This window comes from Castanea sativa, chromosome 4 (assembly GCF_040712315.1).
Source record: "Castanea sativa cultivar Marrone di Chiusa Pesio chromosome 4, ASM4071231v1".
In the NCBI taxonomy this organism is placed as follows: Eukaryota; Viridiplantae; Streptophyta; class Magnoliopsida; order Fagales; family Fagaceae; genus Castanea; species Castanea sativa.
Window position 1 is genome coordinate 28,330,239 of NC_134016.1, and position 21,162 is coordinate 28,351,400.

At 35.2% G+C, this 21,162-nt stretch overlaps 1 protein-coding gene across 1 annotated transcript; it reads left to right on the forward strand.

Annotated features, from left to right (window-relative positions):
- The first annotated feature begins 1,298 nt into the window (after nt 1-1,298).
- Nucleotides 1,299-18,798, forward strand: LOC142630399 (2-oxoglutarate and iron-dependent oxygenase domain-containing protein CP2). The gene is made up of 9 exons (XM_075804388.1): nt 1,299-1,846; nt 2,817-2,864; nt 3,284-3,460; nt 3,578-3,728; nt 3,835-3,921; nt 4,299-4,423; nt 12,110-12,228; nt 16,247-16,358; nt 18,448-18,798. The coding sequence occupies exons 1-9, from the start codon at nt 1,520-1,522 to the stop codon at nt 18,481-18,483; spliced, it is 1,182 nt and encodes a 393-aa protein (XP_075660503.1). The 5' UTR covers nt 1,299-1,519; the 3' UTR covers nt 18,484-18,798.
- Nucleotides 18,799-21,162: the final 2,364 nt, after the last annotated feature.

Consider the following 21,162-nt stretch of genomic DNA (forward strand, 5'->3'; position numbering starts at 1 on the left):
ACTTTTCCAACCGTTCGAATCTCCCATTCCATTGCTAAGAGCCTTGTAGTATAATTGGTTAGCTCGATTTGAAAATCTCCATCTTCCAACTATTGAATTATAAAAAAATTATTTTGCATCCCATTGCAACCATTGAAATTCTAAAAAATAGGAAAAATTACATTTTACCATCCTAAATTATACTCCATATTACATTTTGCACCCAAAATTTTTTGAATGCACGTTTTGCACCCTAAACTCTTTACATCCTAACATTAAATTTGCCGTTAACTTGAATAGAGACCTAAAGTTTAGAGTGCAAAGAATAATCGAGAGTGATGATGCACAGAATTGTCAGTGAGTTAATCGTCTAGACGTGCAGTGATAAGGGTACCTGAAGAATAAAATGTGAAGAACCTACAAAGAGCACTAGTGGAATGCCAGCTAAAGACTTTTCGAAAATTAAGTCTGTGAATGAATGATCTCCAATAACTCAAGAGTATGAGAGCTAGTATCTTGGAAAAGAAGGGGCTTGGTGCTTTATATAGTGATATAAAGCTAACCAAGATCCCATGGGTGTAGGTTATTTTCTTATAGGGGAGATATGGATTTAATGCCTTGTGATATTCAGGCTTAACTTTCCATGTTTAGAGTATACGATTATGTAGAAGGATTTTTGGGCATGGTGTGCAAGTTCTTTCCATATAGAGATACTTGAGTAGAGAATACGCAAGATGGCCGCTAAGGCTAAGTACAACCCATCGTCAGTCGTTGGGTGCTCATTTGTCACTCTGGGACACATGAAGAATAGGCGTAGGTTGAACTCCCTTAAAGGTCGTTTGACATATGGGTCCTAAAGAGTCTTTGTCTACCTGACGACTCCCATTCTCCTAACTAACTTGTGAGGACCTGGCAATGTAGATGTGTTAGCCGAATTTCATAGTGGTCAAAATATTCCCCGTCAGAGAGTATGGTTTAGGGTGGTATAGTGCAATTTCTCTTTAATTTTTTAAGGAATTGAGAAGAGGGGTACTTATGTCTTTTTATGTGATATCATACTTTTTCATTCAAGTTAATGGCAAACTTAACATTAAGGTCCAAAATGTAACATAAGTTATAATTTAAGATATAAAATACATATATGTATTTGTAAAGTTTATGGTACAAAATGTAATTTAGGATATAGTTTGAATGACGAACCCTAATTTTCCCTACAAAATAAGAAAAAAATAAAAACTGTAGCAAGTAGGTCAAAAACCAGTTTTCCCGTTAAGCCGAGTCAGCCCTAAAATGGCCTAACTTGAAGTACTTATTAGTACACTGCACGTCTTCTCAAACTTGCCAACGTTGCCATCCAAAAACCCTAATTTTTTTTACAACGGCAATGAAATGAACCACACCACAAGTCATTCCTTCACGTCCTCCTCCACATCAATATCCTAATTCTCCTCCAACAAAACCCTAATTCACCAAAAATAAAAAAAAAACTCAATGCTTCTCCATTAGCGTTTTTCAATTTTCTTCCTCTTCTTCGCAAACCATGTCGCTCCCCGGCGCCGATCGCCGGGAAGTTCAAGGTCCGTCGCCGGTATCGGGAGGCGGAAATGGCGTTGCAGTGGCTTCCGACTTGAACCGCTTGGCGATTGTGGCGTCGAACCAGAGCACGAGCCAGAGGCTGAGGTTGAATCCGAACAAGGACCACAAGCCCGATAGCTACGAGGACTTGCAATTGGATTTCAGTCCCTCGATCTTCAGCTCGTTGGAGCGGTACTTGCCTCCTACGATGCTATCCTTGCCTCGAGACGATAAGGTCAAGTTCATGAAGGACATTCTGCTCAAGTACTTGCCTCATGGAGAGCGAAACAGAGTATGTTTATGTGTTTACGTTTTTTTTATTTTCTCTTTCTTTCTTGTATTTCTGTGTGGGTTGTATGGAAGAGAAAGGAAATTTCAGTTTACTCTAATCTAGGGTTTTGTAACGGGCAAGTGTTTTGTACGTGAAATGACTGAAATGCCCTTACGTTCTTCAATTTGGTGATTACTGAATGAGAAATGCTACACTGGTTTGTGAGTGAGCTGTGTCATTTTTTTGCTTTGTAATCTTTTGATAGAAGTTTAGAATTGGGATAGATATATGAATGTTCAATGCTAAAAGTGTTTTTTTTATTATTATTTATTTATAAATAATAAAGTCATGCTTGCTAATGGATCTTTGGGCGGTAGTAGACAGACTGCCGTGCAGTATTTAATTGGTGCTGCTGTTTATTTAGGAAAAAGTTTACTTCCCAAATTGGTTTGGAGGAATCTTCCTCCAATTTACTATGTGTTGATTCATAAAACTATTCATGTGTGTTTTTAGTCACATGACCTATTTATCCAGTCATGTGACTTGTTTGAATAATACATATGGACGGTTAATGATTCGCCACATACTGGGTTGGGGGAGATTCCTCCAAACTGGTTTGATGGAAAACTTTGCCCCTTCATTTATATCAATGAGGTCATGGTAACATATATTAGTTTTAGATAAATGCAAATCTTAGTAAAATAATTCCAAGCTATTTTTCCTTGGGAAAGAAAATTTATGCTTTGGATTCAGGCTTTTAAAAATTTATCTTGGTGAAGTGCAAAAAGTTTGTAAAGCAACTTTCACATTGTATACTGGACATTGAAAGCATTGTAATTCGTATGGTTTGTGCATTTACTTAATTTTTGATTAACTCATTTCCTGAGACTTATTCCCCCTTCCCAAAAAAAGAGGACAAAATATTTACTTGAACAGATCTCCTTAATCGTCAGAAAAAGCTTTATGATGGTTTTTTTTTTGCCATGATCAGGTTCAGAAACATAGGGAATACAGGCAGAAGATAATATCAAATTATCAGGTATCAAGCATAATTCTTATTTACATATTTGTCTATTTGTTTTGTGACTTAATGGTATCTCTCAATTGGTTGATCTAGTTTTAAGAATAATTGGGAGTGTGAGGTTTATGATTTTTTTTTCTATATTGAAATTTTGTGTTACAGAATATATGTATGAGTGTTTGACAATGGTCACTTGTTAAAGTTTCCCAATAAATACTTTCTTTTGAATAGAAGAACCAATTATATTCTTTAGCAGTTATACATATTGGGTTATTGCTCTCATGGGCGTACATGGTTTTCCAAAGAATGAATGTTGGATTTTTTGTCTTTGAATTTGCTGAAGTAAAATGACAATTTGGTGCAAAATCTTCCTTGCTTTCCAATTATTGTCCTTTGGAAGGAATGGAGACTTACTGTTGCTAACTGTACTTATGCAGCCTTTACATAGAGAGATATACACAATGCACCCTCAAACGTTCTTTGTTCCATCATTTCTGAAAGCAATCAATGATAATTCAGAGGAAAGCTTTAGAAGTATAATGTCTGAACCCTCACCCGGGGTGTTTACATTTGAAATGATTCAGCCACGCTTCTGTGAATTATTGTTATCTGAGGTATTTTCTATCATTTTCTTGGGTATCTGCTGTGGTGTATCTAACCTATCCTAATTTTTATATATATTTTTAAAATTTTGTTTTTAAACTCTTTAGTGTTGTGTTTTGATTACCTAGGTGGAGAATTTCGAAAAGTGGGTTAATGAAGCAAAATTCCGAATCATGCGACCAAATACAATGAATAAGTATGGTGCTGTTCTAGATGATTTTGGTCTTGAAACCATGCTTGACAAGCTTATGGAGGGGTATATTCGTCCTATTTCTAAAGGTGATGAACGCTTGCTCATAGTGAAGATGCCAATTTCATTAATTCACTGGATGACCAGTAAGCTGTGGCTAACTTTTTATTTATTTATTATACTTAATGAATGCAGTGTTCTTTCAAGAAGTTGGTGGATCAACTTTGGATTCTCATCATGGATTTGTTGTTGAATATGGTAAAGATAGGGATGTTGACTTGGGTAGGTGCTATGCTGATGCATTTCTTTGACATTAATGCTTCTGCAGATGTATATTTATGTTACCAGTTTTTATACCCTCAAGTAATATGTGTAATAGCTTATAGGACCATATTACTACTCTCTTTAAGCACAGCTTCAGCAAGGATATGCTAGCGTCCTACAGCTTTCTTTAATGTTTTATAATGAGATTTCAAACTCTGCACTGATGTTGGTTGTGCACGAATCATCCTTGTAAAGAATTTCAACATGCTTTTAAAATGTTAATTGAACAATGCTAGAATAGCATATATCCAATAGCATTGAAGCACTTCTTTTCCTTGATTTCATTTTTTGTTGAAACAAATGGAATCTAAATATAAATAATGTCACATTTGTAGGCTTTCATGTTGATGACTCAGAAGTAACTTTGAATGTGTGCTTGGGTAAACAATTTTCTGGGGGAGAATTGTTTTTTCGGGGCACCCGATGCGATAAGCATGTAAACACAGGAAGTCAATCAGAGGTATGTTAGTCTTTAAAATGGATTAATATCAACTGAATTTCTTGTAAGGCAGAGCTAAGTCCCTAGTTTGTTAATTTATCAATTTTAGGGCAAAAGCTTCTCTCTCCCTCTCTTATAACCATGAATCTTATTATTAAGATACATATTGGATTTGGATAAACATTGTGCCAATAGTCAACGTCCCAACAATATTCTTTTCAAGTTATTTTATTTGTAAAAATGTTGTTTTTAGCTTTAGATTTTCTTTGTCATGTATTTTCTAATGTACAATTTACTGAAATCCTTGAATTCTGGTGTGGATAATGAATGAAGTTATTGGCACATGTTTAGCAGGCGCTACGACGTTAAATTGGAATGAAATTGTTTTTTTTATATATTTTAATATTTAAATGTATCAGCCACTCAGCCAAATTGAAGAAATAGGCAACTAACCTTGCGGCTGTACTAACCCTGATGCTACTTATTTATAAATGTTGGTTTTTACTAAAATCCTTGAATTCTAGTCTGGATGATGTATAGTTATTGGCACATGTTGATAGCAGGTGCTTCAATGTTGAATGGAAATGAGATTGTTGATTGCTTTTTGTGGTTTTGTATCATCCACTCAGCCAAATTGAAGAAATAGGCAGCTACCTTACCTTGCATCAATTCTAACTCAGATGCCTTTGTTTATAAATGTTGGTTATATTCATATGTTTTTTTTTTTTTTTGATAAGTAACAGAAATTTTTTATTAAAAAGAACACAGCCCCGTACATAGGATAGGAAATGTACTAGAGAGGCAAAAACATTAAGAAACCAAATTACAATGATCAAGCAAAACAGGAAAGGAAAGACAAGAAAAAGATGGTAAGACTAAACACCATTCGAGAAGAGTAGAAAAGAAAAAAGACTTAAACTCAAGAAAGGACTGTTTGTGACCCTCAAAGTTTCTAGTATTCCGTTCTCGCCAGATACACCACATCAAACAGTGTGGCACCATCCTCCATATAACTATATTATGATGACGCTTGAAATTGCATGACCAACAATCCAACAAATCCACTACCTTTTGCGGCATCACCCAACAAATACCAAACAAGCAAAAGACCATACTCCACATCTCATATGCTATAGGACAGTGAAGGAGGAGATGATCTACAGATTCCCCACACCTTTTGCACATATAACACCACTCAAGAACAACAAAATGCCTCTTTCGAAGATTATCAATAGTTAGAATCTTGCCTAAAGCAGCAGACCAAGAGAAAAAAGCTACCTGGGGAGGAACCTTTGATTGCCACACCATTTTCCATGGGAAAGAAATGGCAGTAGAGGGGGGGGGGATAGAGAATGATAATACCCACTCACCTCGAAACCTCGACTGCTGGCTGGCTTCCAACAAAGTTTGTCAGAATCAACACCCTGTACCTTTGTGGAATAGATCGAAACCATACAGGAGTCCAAAGATTGTGACTCTTGATCATTCACTAAACGACGAAATTGTAAGTCCCAAAATATTCTCCCATTGCATAGCACATAACCTCAGAGACCGAAGCATCCCTTGTCCTACTAATATTATATAAATCTAGAAACGCCTCCTTAAGAGGACGATCCCTACACCACGCATCATCCCAAAACTTCACGAGTACCATCACCCACATCATACCAAAGGAACTTGGAAAAATTCAACTAGTCACTTTTAATGAACTTCCACATACAAACACCATATGCCCCATACATAGATTTTGTACACCAACCACCCTACTCATTCCCATACTTCGCCCCAATGACCCTTCTCCAAAGGGCATCATTCTCCACACCATAATGCCACAACCATTTGGCTAGTACGGCAGAATTAAACCTTCTCAAACATCGAATGCCTAACCCTCCATTCTTCACTGGCCTACATACCTTAGACCAATTTACTAAATGAAGTTTTCGTTTGTCACCGGCACCATTCCAAAGAAAATCTCTTTGTAATTTCTCCATCCGCTAAGCCACCTTAATTGGAATAGGGAGAAGAGAAAGAAAATAAGTAGGCAAGCTAGAGAGAGTACTCTTAATAAGGGTAACCTTATGTCCCTAAGATAAATACAACCTCTTCCATCCAGCTAGCCTTCACTCCATCTTCTCCATAATAGGATTCCAAATTGTCTTATCTTTAAAGGTAGCATCCAACAGAAGACCTAAATATTTCAGCGGAAGAGCAGACTCCCTACAGCCCAAACTCTCCACTAACTCATGTAGATTAGGTACATCCCCAACTGGATCCAATTTAGACTTTCCTAGATTAATTTTTAGCCCTGACACCTCCTCAAATCTAGAGAGAATCCCACGTAGAGCTGTTATATGATTGCTGTCAGCATCACAGAAAACAAGAGTATCATCCGCAAACAACAAATGAGTCACCGTCATCAATAAACTAGTTGCATCCCTAACTGAGAAGCCCAAAAACTGTCCTGCTGCAGTAGCTGCAACCAACATATGGCTCAAGGCCTCCATGACAATATCAAATAGAAAAGGGGATTACAGATCACCTTGCCAAAGTCTTCTAGAACTCCCAAAAGAGTCAGATGGACAACCATTGATCAAAATGGAGAATTTAACAGTTGATATACAACACCTGATTCACCTTCTCCACTTTTCAGAAAATCCACACTGTTGTAACAAAAAAATGAGAAACTCCCAATATAAAATAAAAGTGCTTTAAAGCAATTAAACCCTTTTGTTGTAATCAAGAACAGGATGGAAAGGGAAGAAAGTAAGGGATAATGTACCTTTTCTTGTTAGCTTTTTTTTTGGTTCCCTAGTAATCATGAGTAGAGTTCAGTCAATTTTAATTAGTGTGGTTTTTGGTTTCTAAGTTTGTGGTGTCATGATTTTCAAGGTGAACCCATTTCTATGGAAAGAGTTATACACCACCTTTTCAGGTAGTTGGTGCAAGACATCTTAGAGCTCTCATGCTTAGGGCATGTTTGGTATGCAACAATAGATCCCATAATGGAATGGTTATTCATGTGTAATAACTATTCGGTTATTTGGTTGCATCTTGTTGAAGTGAATAATTATTCTTTGTAATAGCTATTCTTTAAATTGAGGTATAGCTATTCCTCTCTTAAAGGGCTGTAATAGTCATTCCTTAGTAGGTATAACAACTTTTGAAATTAGTATATTTCCAAAAATACAAACTTTCCATATGTAAAACTAATTTTACAACCAAACATGTGAATAGGAGTAGTTATTCGATTACAACATCTATTTTTTTCCATCAATAAGGATTACTATTCCTAGTGTAATTTTCATTTAGTGTACCAAACTTGCCCTTAATTGATGGAAGATAGCCCTGTCATTTGTCAAGTTTGAAAAAAGGATACCTTTAATAAGCTTAGAGTTGCTAGCAATATAATTTGATATAAGAATAGAATATAATGGTTTTGGGGGTGAATACAATGGTTGTTTAACGTATAAAGAGATGATAAAAAGAAGGGGAAGGGGAGAGACTTAAGGGAATTGAAAGAACAAACCGAGTCTTCTTAATTGGGGTCTTGTGTATCTTATGAAAAGGGAAGCAATATTGGAGGCATGTTATTGAGGTAAAATATGGGGAAGAGTGAATCTCAAATATTGTAAAGTGGCTCATGGGTGTAGTCTTTGAAGCAGTATTTGGGAAGGTTAAAAGAGTTTTTCAGGCTATGTGCTTTAGATGTTTGGGATTCACTGGGTCATGCTGGAGTCTGTTGCATTTATTGTTCTGTTGGAGAAATTGGTTCGGGAAACATGGCTTGGATGTTTGGAACTTGGTGCTGAGTTAGCTGATGTTGGATTGTTTGGAATGAACATTTTTCCTAGTTTTAGGGTTCAATTCAATGTTCATTCATTTTTGAGTTCCTAGCTTCTCTTAGACCTTCTACTTGATGTTTATGTATTTTTTTGATCCTTTGTGCATTATGAACAAAGTTTTTTCCTCTATTAATAAAATTGCATTAACCAAAAAAAGTTTTTTAAGTTGATGTTAAAAAGATGCATTTGGCATGGTATGGTGTGTGGATACTATCCCTAAAGAAATATTAACTTATTTATTTGTGCCTCATGTGGATCAAGATGCCTTTGTACATTCTTGTTTGGATTTTGCAGAGATGGGGTATCCATTTTGAAATCTTAGATTTTGTACTGCCTTTCATGATTGGTCACTCAAGTTGGTTGAATTTTTATTTTTTTTTGGATTGGGGGGGGGGGGGGAGGTTCTGTTGATCACTTGTTACTTCATTGCATGGTTTCTAGTGACCTTTGGAGTTTGGTCTTTTGTTTTTGCAATATATAGTTTTAATGGGCGTTGCCAAGGATGGTTGTTGGTGTGTTTCTTTATTTTTTGTTGGCAAGGAATGTTTGGAAGACCTAAAAAACAGTACAATTTGGAGTGCAGCCCCTTTGCCTTATATTAATGGTTTAGGCTTAGAAATGCATTTACCTTTAAGGGCATTGAGTTATCTACTCTTTTGTTGATTTTTATTTTATTTATTTTGTTTTGTTTTTGTTTTTTGCATAAATTGTGGAGTGGTCTAATGAGCTTGGCAATGTAGAGTGTCCGTGTTTTTTTGTAGGTTTCTTGGTAAAATTCAATTTTAATACTTATGGGGATTCCATTATGTGAAACCTGTATACTTAGGTTTATCCTCTTATTACTAAAATTTCAAAAAGTGTTCCTCTCTTTCTGAATTTATGTTTTCTCTTAGAATAGCCTTTTGATTTATTTTTCTTTGTTGTTTGTTTATGTTATCCTGTGTTCATCATCATGCACAACTTGTATTTTTCCTTTCTCTTTTCATAATAATATTACTCTGATTATCTATAAAAAAAAAATTAAAGCAATAAAATTTCAAAAAGTGTACGTGACACTTCAGTTCAATTAGCTGCAATTTCCTTCTAAATATTTTCCCTGAAAAATGAAGAGTACTGTCAGTAAGTAGGAGATGTTAAGGTCATTTAATGATGAAATAGTGGAAAAAGGTTGCAAATGGGCCTTGTAATTTGCTCCCTCGCCACCCCCCCTCCCCCCAGTTTGTCAGGTCTCAGCTTGAAAGGTATTTGTATTTGGCAAAGGATAATCAATGGCAATAGAACCTGGCAGGTCCACAAGCTTCTCCTTGTGCTTGTTGCAGTGCCTTTGGATGGGAAGGAATGGCTACATTTTTAATGGGGTTGAATGTTCTAATTCTTAATCTTAAAGCAGGTTTTCTTTGCACTTTGGATGCTTTGATAACTTAACTCTCTTGAATGATTCTTTATTTTAGTTTTCCTTGTTTTCTTTTTTCTAATACGGTTCTCTTGGGTATGCTTCGTGTACTTGCGCATCAACACCATTGGCCTTTTCTCTTCTGTATTAGATAGTGTCAAAAGATATGTTCTAGAAGTTAGAATCCTTGTCTTGCAAAATTATAAAATTTCCTTCTACTAAAGTATGTTTATCTTCTCAAAATTGTAAAAGTTAATGATCAAGCTGATTTTATGCACACACTTAAGTTCTTTCGTATCATGTTGCCGCCTCAGAATTTTTATTAGCTATTTAAAAAGCTAGGAAGCACGGACGCTTCATTTGGGTGGCATACCCCTGCTTCCTAGGTAAGGGCTAAAAACAGCTAATTTTTCAAACAATGTTGTGTTGTACCTGTACCCGTACCTGTTTCCGTTCCGGTGCTTCCTAGTTAAAAAGCCCCTAGTCCTTGAGCCTGCCTCAACCCTTTTAGAAAAACCCAGCCAGGCCTTTCAACCTGCCCAACCCCACCCAAGCTCAATTCTCTCATAAACCCAACCTGGTCAGCCCTCATCAAACCCCAAACAGGATCCAAGCCTAGCTTAGCTTAGCTCATTGCCAGTCCACTTCATTACCTCATGACATTGGCAGTCCAAGACCTGCAATCCATCTAGTGTTGCCATAAACTACACTTGAGGGGGTTGAGTTTCTCCCACCTATGAGAGTTGTTGCAGACACTAGATATGCCTGTTGACTGATTGTTGCTGATTGATTCTGTCGGACCTGATTGATCATAACTAATGCTAATCAATGCTGAGACTTGTTTAGGATTTAATTTTCTTCATTTTATTTCGTATTTGATGTAGGTGATAATGGTTATATCCTTTCCTTACTTGGTTATGAATCTATTTCGTTTCCTTTTAAAGGCCCTAGAATTCACTATAAATACAAAAGAAAAAAAAAATTATGGTCAATGTAGTATTGCAAAGAAATCCAAGAATTTATGGGGGCACTAGCATGAGTAAAAAAGGTTGAAAAGATTGTAGATGGTTGGTCATGGATTAATACATTTTGGCTGGAATTTTTCTTCCAGCACTTAGTGCTGATGTTTGGATTTCAATCCTTCTCTCCATGTTTTGCACTGACTCTGGAAAATTCTAGGTTCCAACTCCCATGTTCTTCCTCCTGTTTATTTTTTTTTCCTTTAACCATTTGGTGTTGACTCATAGGTTCTACCCTTTTTGTTTTTGTTTTTTTTTTCCTGTGCTAATTTTGTTCATTGTTCTGCACCAATGATTCTCAAGGACCTGGAACAATATTTGAACTAAATTTCATTTCAATGTAAATATGAACAGAATGAATTAATCTAAATTTTTTGACATTTAAACTTCATTCATATTTTAAGATTTTTTCAATGATTGGGTTTTTCCTGAGATCCTAAATTTTTGCAAATCCAACTTGGAGTGTTGGATGTTGAACTTTGTTTTCAGAAGCAGCTTTTAGGTGCAGTCACAAAGGTATAAGATAAACATGTAGTCTGAAATGTCCAAAAGGTTTGCATGTCTTTTTTTATTTCTATTAATGCTGAGTCCTACCAAGGATGAGCATGCACTAGTCTCAATTTGCCCTCCATCTTGTGGACATCTATGGGGTACCCTTTTCAATAATGCCTTGGGTTCTGAAAATCTTTAGCATACTTGGCTGTGATGTTCTTGTTCCAGTCTTGTACCTTTTATGTGGTCCAGGTCTCTTTATTTTTCATTCTTTGAAACAAACTTTGGATAATAGATGATAAGTATTATATGAACAATTTAAATAATATAATATATTTTGACTTGGTACTCATTACTAAGAATTAGATATTGTAGCTCATGAAACATACAAATCAAGGCTTTGAAGAGAAGGCAACTATGAAAGGAGTTGGAAACTTCTCATGAATTCTTATGATGACGATAGAACTATTGTCAATTGTCATTACTAGCATCAAAATTAAATAAACGAACATAGCAACATCACTTAGAATTGTCTTCTATGCTAAAAGGGATGATATTCATTGTTGCACTTTTTTGGCATTTGTAATATAACCTCCATGTTGTTCTGCACCATGTTGTCTCCTGGTGTAAACACACCTTAAACTCAGTTTGTAATGTCCTGGCAAAATATATCGGCAACAATGAATTCCTGGGAAGAGTTTTAGATAAACAAGAAACTTCAATGTAGCAACAGGGAATTTGTCTTCTAGTAAACATTACCATCTGTTTGTATCGCATTGAATTCTTGTGCCTTTTCATCAGCTATTGTGGCATCTCATATTTAAGTAATCGTGATTTGACATTGATAATCTTATACTTATTATCTAGTGAATTTCTTTCATGTTGACCTTGTCGTGTGATAAAAAATTCTATATACAATTGCTAGTACAGTTTTCTGATGGAGTTTGTTATTCAAAAGCAGGAGATCTTCGATTATTCCCATGTCCCTGGGCGAGCTGTGCTTCATCGTGGTCGCCACCGCCATGGTGCTAGAGCCACAACATCTGGTCATCGTATCAACCTACTTCTGTGGTGCAGAAGGTTCTTTCTTCTCTCTGTACATTTATAACTAGCTGTGCTCTTTTATGAAGTTCCTGTCAGTTCTAACTTCAAACTTACGCTCCGTTTGTTTCGATGGAAAACCTTGTGTAAAGATAGTTTTCATTATTTTCTAATGTTTGGTAGCATAAAAAAAATTGAGTCAAAGGAAAACTACCTTTGGTCAATATAAAAAGTATGACTTATTTTTAGAGATTATTTTCCATTAATTTTTTTTGGAAAACAACTCTATCTCACATTAAGCTAAATAAGGGAAGTTAGAAACTTGTTTTTCAATTTATTTAAAGTTGCTACCAAACATTGGAAAATGAGATAGTTTTATAGAAAATGTTTCTTAAAAAATGATTCATTTTCTAGAAAACATCATTGTTGAAACAAACAGAGCGTTATAGAAAAGTGAATCTACCTTCCACTAATGTGTGTAGTGATCAATTGATTTTGATTAAGATATATTAGCATTTGAACACCAATTTTATTACTTTTTTTTGTTTGTTTTATTTTTTTGTTACATGATCATTTAGTGTTTTCTGAACTTTCTGTTCTCATTTGTGACTTGTGCTGAGCCAGGAACACAGGCTGTGATTGGTAATTCTATTGTATTTACATTTTGATTTTTGGCATAATGAATTTTGCTTAAAAATAGCATTTGGTAGTATGCTCAAACTTTTACTAAACCGTAACTTTGCTGAATGAAATTGTGTTTGGTTTAGAATTCACTTTTCCCATTAAATAATAATTTATTATTAGAATATTCCCCCAACATTTGACAACAATATTTCCTCAATATTATTATTATTTTTATAAGTTATTTTCCCAATATAATTATAAAAAAAAAAATTCAAGTTCTATGCAAAAAAATTTGCATCACTAACAACCCAAATTTCCAAAGGCCACCACCACTAGTGACCACGGCCGAAACCCATACATCCACCACCCAAATTTCCATACAAAAAAAAAAAAAAAAAATCTAGAAAACTCATAAGACCACCCCCACCAGCATTCACGGCCAAAACCCTCAAATCCCCAACCCTAAAAAAATTCACCACTAATGACCAACCTAAACCTGTCCACCACCCATCCACCACTAATGATCATGAACACGGCTAAAACCCAAAATCCAGCACCCAAACTAGCAAACAAAATTCATGCAAACTCATAAATCCAAAACCCTTAAAGCACCAATGACAACGGCTGAAACCTAGGAAGTATAAACACTTCATTTGGGATGTTGTACCTATGTTGGACGTGAGACATGTTCGGGACACTTTTATGCACGTGTCCCAGCCTTTTTTTTTTTTTGAAAAATTGTGGGATACAGGTGGGACACTTATCTTTTATTTATTTTTAGTTTCAATCTTGAACACTTATTTAGTATATTTTATTTACTTTTTTGGATCTTATTCTTAGTTTGTATTTGAATTTCTAAACATCATTTATTAGTCATGAATTCACTTTATTATCCAACATTGCTCTTAAATTGATATATGATTAACATTATATGAAAAAATAAATGCTTAACATTATTCTTGGGGTTCTGTTTTTTCTTCTTTTTCTTGTTCTAATCTTTTTGTTATGCTTGATCATTATAATTTATGAACTTGATGTACTTCTATCCATGTACACTCCTAGTGTACCTGGGTATTTTGATTAATGAACATTCGTTATTTATCAAAAAAATAAATTAACTTACCAGATGAGTGAAGACCATTATGTATCTACATTTTACGTCTGTAGGAGACATGCAGGGGATTTTTAGAGACATTTTATATTGTAGGAAAGGAGTTCATTTTCAAGATTCTTCTCTCTCTCTCTCTCTCTCTCTCTCCAAGTTCCTTATCCCTATTTTGGGAACTTTACCTAAAGGAGTGATCCTCCACCAAATAAGGTATCTGGTCTTCTCAGCATAACATGAAATATTAAAAATTTAATTTTGCACCAACTTATAAGAAAAAAATTTCACCAAATATGATTTGACATGTATATAATGAGCTCAAGTTTTCATGGGTGGGACAGTGCTCATGTACAGTACCATTTTTCTATTAACTACATTCCTATTTTTTTTTGATAGGTAATCAGAAAGCTTTTATAAATGATAGAATAAAAAGACATACAGGAAGTTCATGATGATGAACAACAAGAAAAAAGCTATCAAGAAACTAAGCTAAGGGAGGACAAAAACTCAGAGAGAGAAGAACAATTAGTAAAACCCCAACAATGAGACCATTCTAAAAGACTACGCTAGCATAAAAGTTTTATCTCAACCAAAGTCTTCTCTTTGTCCTCAATGGATTGACGATTTCGTTCCAACTACACAATCCACATTAAGCACCCTGGAACCAAGTTCCATATGTCCGACTTATGCTTCCCATGCCACTGATGCCAGCAAGATATCAAACCCGCCACCGATCCTGGCATAACCCAAAGAATACCAAAGGCCTGAAGCAAACAAGTCCATAAGGAATGGGTAACAGGGCAATGAAGAAGAAGATGGTTAACCGACTCCCCATCCTTGCAACACATACAACACCTATTAACCAAAGGATGACCCTTAAGCATAAGGTTATTCAAGGTGAGGATCCGACCATGAGTAGCAGACCACAGAAAGAACGCCACGCGCTTAGGGATCTTTGGTTTCCAAACCTCCTTCCAAGGAAGCTAAGAATTCGAAGCACCTCGGATCGCGAGGTAGTAAGACCTAGTGTCAAACTTACCATCCCCTTTAAGCCGCCAGTAAAGAGTATCTCTCCTACTACCCTGTGGAATACGAGTGTGGATAAGCCGAAGAAGAGACTACGAAGCAGCCAATTCCCAATCTTCAAAAGCTCTATAATACGTTCAATTCCACAGTGTAACAGTACCCTCTTCTGGAATCCACAAAACCTCAGAGATACAGGCCTCCTTGACTGTTGAACACACATAGAGCTCAGGATAGCGAACTTTTAGAGTAGCGTCACCAATCCACCTGTCATGCCAAAAGCGGATATGAGTGCCTTCCCCCACTACAAAAGACAGATGCTTAGAAAAGCTCTCCCAACCTTCGTTAATGCTTCTCCATAGGCCGCACCCATGGGACCTTCTGCAAACATTAGTCCTCCACCCCTCTTGACCCTCGCCATATTTTGAGGAGATAACACGACGTCATAGGTGTGTATCTTCATGGCCATATCTCCAGAGCCACTTCCCTAATAACGCCTGATTAAACGGCATCACCTTTCTTATCCCCAATCCACCCATCTCAACGGATAAACACATCTTATCTCATGCCACCAAAGGATGTTTGAAACCCCCCTCAGAAGACCCCCAAAGGAAATTCCTCTGAATACTTTCCAATCTAGTCGCCACTGCTTTAGGAATAGTAAAGAGAGATAGAAAATATGTCGGGAGACTTGAGAGAGTACTCTTTAGTAACATGAGCCTACTACCCTTAGATAAATAGAGACGCTTCTACCCAGAAAGCCTCTTCTCTATCTTCTCCAAAATAGGATTCCAGATCGAGGGAGACTTAAAAGAAGATCCCAACGGCATCCCCAAATATTTCATAGGCAAACTGCCCACTCTACATTCCTATCTTGTAATTTTTTTTTAGGGGGGGGGGGATTTGGATAGCTAACATGCAATTGAAAAATATTATAAGTTGATGGATTGCACATGCAAGTTTATATTTGGTTAAAGGAATATGGATGTACTTGGAGTTCATATGCAGTTGTCTCATTTATTGTGACTTTTGAGCTTCTTATTTCCTTAAGTGAAATGAAATCATTATACAGTTGAACTATTTCCAGAAAATGACTTGAAAGTGCTTTAATGTTGCATACTTTGCCCCCTCTATTAAACTGATACTTGACCTAACTTAATTGTGTGCACCTATTTGCATGCAAATTTCTTTAGTACAGTTGACTTTTCTGTTATGGAGTAAAAATATTAGAAGCTGCTGGAATCTTATTTCCTCTAGTTTATTCATTCTTTCTTATAATCTGGAGTTTGCATTATCCCTACACAGTTCGGTCTTCAGAGAGATGAAGAAGTATCAAAAAGATTTCTCTAGCTGGTGTGGGGAATGCTTTCGTGAAAAGAAAGAAAGGCAACGCTTGTCAATTGCTGCTACCAAATCGGTAAAGTACACATGATTGCATTTTCTGTTATGCATTGTGTTTTGTGAACGAGCATTGGCTAAGTTATTAGGTGAGCATACACACTCACTTGGATGCTACTAAGTTCTATGACAATTAAAACTTAGGTTAGTTAGTTTGGATTGGCAAGCACTCAGGTAATTTCCTTAATAGGAGATTTCTTCACTGATGTCGAAAAAAATCATCTATACAGTTGTCTGATCCCATTGAAACCTAAATGCAATAGAAGTCATAAGAGGAAGCCATTTTTTCCTATTTTAGCACATGAACAAAGTTTCTCTCCAAACTAGTTTGGAGAGAAACTTTTCAAATTTCTCATATATTTCTTTTTTTGGTGTGAATTTTGAAAATTTAACCGTTGAATTTTATGTTCCTCATGTTCTTAACATGCATATCAAATTTCGTTCAAATTGGATATTATTTACTATTTAATCAATTAACTTATTTTTTATATACAACTTTAGATTAGAAAAACTTGAAATTATAACATTTATTTGATGGCATAGCAATTGATCTTTGATTTTCTTGAAATTTTGTAAGAATTAAGGATGTAATAAAAACATACAATCTAATGGTTGGATTTTATAAATTTACACTCAATATAAATATATATGATGAGTTTGTAGGGCTTCTCTCCAAACTAGTTTGGAGAGAAACTTTGTTCTTAGCACATGGCCTCAATATGGAGCTATCCAAGTAATAAAGAACACCTAAGGAGATCCACCACCCTGACTAGAAGGTACGTGCTGAGGGAACCATACTACATCGGAGGCACATGGCTTCAGCTTTATGTCTGCTTGGGATAGGTTAAAGAAAAGCTACAATAGTGTGTCATCCTAACATTAATGGCATCATTCTCTCTCTTTTTTTATTTTATTTATTTATTTTATGATATGGAACCTCACCAAGGCAGGACCCTTTGGATCCACTCTTGGGAAGTAATCCACTGATACATGACCCCATCGGCTAGAACAGTGTATCAGGAAATTTAGGGAAACTCCTAGTGGTTATTGAAGTTTGAGGACGCTGAGAAGATGTTGGTTGAGTTAAAAGATTTGTGCCTACGTAGTCTTTTTTATTGGTCTCAGTGCTGGGGGTTTTACGGATTGTTCCTCTCTTATAGAGTTCATTTCTTCTCTTATAATAGCCTCTTGATTTATTTTCTATTGGTTTTTTGTTTTTGCTTTTCTGTGTTCATCATCATGAACACCTTGTATTTTTCTTTTCCTTTGTTTCATCAATAATATTACTTTTATTACTGATAAAAAAAGAAGAAGAAAAAGTATCGAACCCAAGATGTCTGTGTCTACAGTTCATCCCAAGCCTCCAATCAATAGGGATGGCTGTTGGGATATTTTTAGAACTATTACCAATCCAGCCAAGTCTGTAACATTCAATCTTGATGCCTCTTCTCCTTTAATTTCTTAAGGCACAGTTTGGATTGTGAAAGAAGCTAGTGGAAGGGAAGTCGCTAAATTTCTTCAAATCCAAGTTTCTTTTCTTGACTTCTTTCTTTGCGGAATCTGATTGGAGGATTATATTTACTAGAATTATTAACTAGAAATAAGAAGGCATATATTTTTACTTTCAAAGAAGAAAAGGCAGGCCAGCTTGTTTAAAATAAGTGTAGTGGAAATTTTAGAGATTTGTGATTCAGGCTTGCAAGGAGAGGAAAGACCAACATGGAAGTTTCCCTACGGCCCTCGCTCCCCTCTTCCTCTGTTTTTTACTTTGAAATTTGGGAAAATTTGACAAGCAATTTTTGAGCAAAGACAGGGAAGAACCTTTCTATATATATATATATATATATATATATAAAGGCTTGTAACAATTGAATTGCCTGGTCATGTTTTTAAGGAGAACTAGGGTTCAAATCCTCCCATCCCTCTTGTTGAGCAATTGAATATTAAAAAAAATAAAAAAGGCTGGTAGTTCAAGTGTCTTGGCCTTGTGCAATAACAAACAATAAAGCTTGCCAATGTGAGCGTTCCATATGTATTTTATATGAAATACCTGGAGATGCTTGAATAAAGTATCAAATGGATATTTATTTGAGTTGATTTTTCTGCAGGAGTTGCTGAGGAAGGAAGGTGAATCCACAACATGAGCTGCTGCAATTGTAATTTTTGCTGTTAGTTGTAACATTATGTAGTTCTAATGCTAGTTTAGATACCATAGCATTAATGTGCATTTGGGTCTGCCTTTTTTCTTTTGTTTTTCATCTAAGGGGTGTTTGTACAAATTATGTGAAGGAAATGAAATTTCCATGTAGGAAGCATGCAAGAAACTTTTGTAAAAATCTCAAGTGTTAATCTAAATCCCTTGAGGTCCAAATATTGTATTTAGATGAATCTAGGGTAGGGTGTTTCAAACCACAGTATCGTAGTCAATAATAATCAACTCATTATTGATTAGTCTGTCATTTGGTGTTATATTTTAATTATTTGGATTAACTTAAATGGATCTTTCTTTCCAAGCTCCACTTGTTGCATTGCCCTATTGCTCGGGTGTTTTGGTCTTTTGCATTTACGGCGTTTGGATTTCTTTGGGTTATGCTAGATTAGGTAATGAAGAGGTGTTTGGGCATCACCGTAATAGGGTTGTGTGGCAAACACATTGTATTAGGGCTGTAATCGATTGGTTTTGGTTGGTGTGAAGGCTCCATGCTTTCTTGAATCGATACCCTTGGTTTTGCCAAATTCAAAATTGATACCGACCGGGACAAAAATGAAACCGCAAGACACCGAAACATGAAAACAACGATAGGTGCAATTGGTTTTTTCGGTTTCCTTATCTCATCTATTTCTAAGAAATCAAACAAAGAAAAAAAATAAAGAAATTAATCTAGAGAAAAGAAACAAAGAACAAACTCAAAATATAAACCTAGCAAACTAAATCCAAGCAAAAAGAGTGGTAGCACTTCTTCTAATCTCCAATGGCGTCTCATCTAAAAGATGAAGATGGTGGCTAAAGAAATGGGTAAGGGATGAGTGAAGAGGGAGAGAGAGAGGGGAAGGGATAGCTGAAGAGAGGATAAGTGAAGGAAAAGTGGAAAACGATTGAGGGGAAATGGGGATGGGCGGTTGAATGAGAAAGAAATGTTAGGGTTTTAGAAGTTTAATTTTAATAAAACCTAAAACAACGTTGTTTTGATAATAGAAACTTAAAAAAAAAAAAAATGGAAAAAGCTGTTTTGAAGGTTAGAATGTGGGACAACTTGAAAAACACGCCCCTTAACCACTAAGGTAACATACATTTACTAAATGTAATTTGCACCAATAATATATATTGGTGAATTTTGGTTTGGTTTTGTTATTATTTTTTCTAGCTTTGAACTAATAAATGTATTTTTTATACAGTTTCTATTCAGATATTTGTATATGAAGATATTGAACATAACAAACTGTAATTGAGTTGAAAGATTTCATACACCTATTTCCATTCAATTTAAGAGATATATTTGACCAATTTATTATTTTATTTTGTTCTGTATTTAGTAGACTTTCACAGATAATAATTGTGAATTGATATTGTATATGTAGATCCGATAGTGATTTTTAAAATTATATACGTAATAGCAATGTAATGAGAAATTTAGCATAACCAATATTATGAAAATTATAAGAAAAAACTATTTTAGTATCTCCAAATGTACTGGTCAAACTATGTCCTATATGTTTAATAATTAAATATAATATCAATAGCACCACTACGATAGATCCAACTTTTATAATATATTATAGATAGATAGATTGATGTGAACTTAAATACCATACTAAAGAAATGCATTTATTTTATTCAAATTTTTTTTATGCCACTTGTCTAGTATTATAGCAAACATACCGACATGTATGAATAATTTTTTGACATGTAGCATTGTTTGTCCATATCATACCAATTAAATATAAAAGTTGGCATGTGTCATTCTAGTATGATTTGAAAAGGAATAAGTGTTATCGAATCCAACTTTTATAATATATTATAGATACATAAATATAGATAGATGTGTTGGAGGCTATAATATAAATTGCTTTTTGTGCATCCACCAGTTGTGGGATCCAAATTTTATGATATATTATAGATAGATAAATAGATGTGAACTGAAATACCATACTAAACAAACACATTTATTTTATTCAAAATTTTTAATTATATTCCACTTGTCTAATATTGTGGCAAACATATTGACATGTATGAATAATTTTTTGACACGTGGCATTATTTGTCCATATCATACCAATTAAATATAGGAAGTTGCCACGTGTTATTTTAATATAATTTGAAAAGGAATAAGTATCATCGTAGTATGCATCCACCAGTTTTAAGATCCAACTTTTATAATATATTATAGATAGATAAATAGATATAGATAGTTGGGTGGTATTTTTGTAATATTATTATTATTATTATTATTATTATTATTATTATTATTATTATTTGTTGTAATTTTTAGCCCTCTCACACACATTCACATTCTTTGTGTTGGAGAACTATTAGTTATGACAGTTGCTGGAGGTGGATTTGGGTTGGTTGCGTGGACATTGAGGCATGAAGGTAGATTTAGGTCTGGGGGTTGACGGATTTGGGCTGAGGCGGGGTGACAGAGTTGACAGTTGTAGAGGTTGAATTAGTGGCTAGGGAGTTGGGGGGTAATCACTAGTGGGCTGACTCGGTGGTTTGGGAGTGGAGGTTTGAGGCTGTTTTTATTATTAAATAGTAATTTTTTTAGCATGATGCAAAATTTTGGGTTGAAAACTAGTTTCAAAGCAATTGGAGAGTGAAAGAA

Excerpts from the sequence above, each read along its gene's own strand:
- LOC142630399 (XM_075804388.1), top strand. The coding sequence starts at position 1,520 with ATGTCGCTCCCCGGCGCCGATCGCCGGGAAGTTCAAGGTCCGTCGCCG. Across the intron at positions 3,922-4,298 it reads AGATAGGGATGTTGACTTGG|GCTTTCATGTTGATGACTCA; the intron begins GTAGGTGCTATG and ends TCACATTTGTAG. Across the intron at positions 12,229-16,246 it reads CTACTTCTGTGGTGCAGAAG|TTCGGTCTTCAGAGAGATGA; the intron begins GTTCTTTCTTCT and ends ATCCCTACACAG.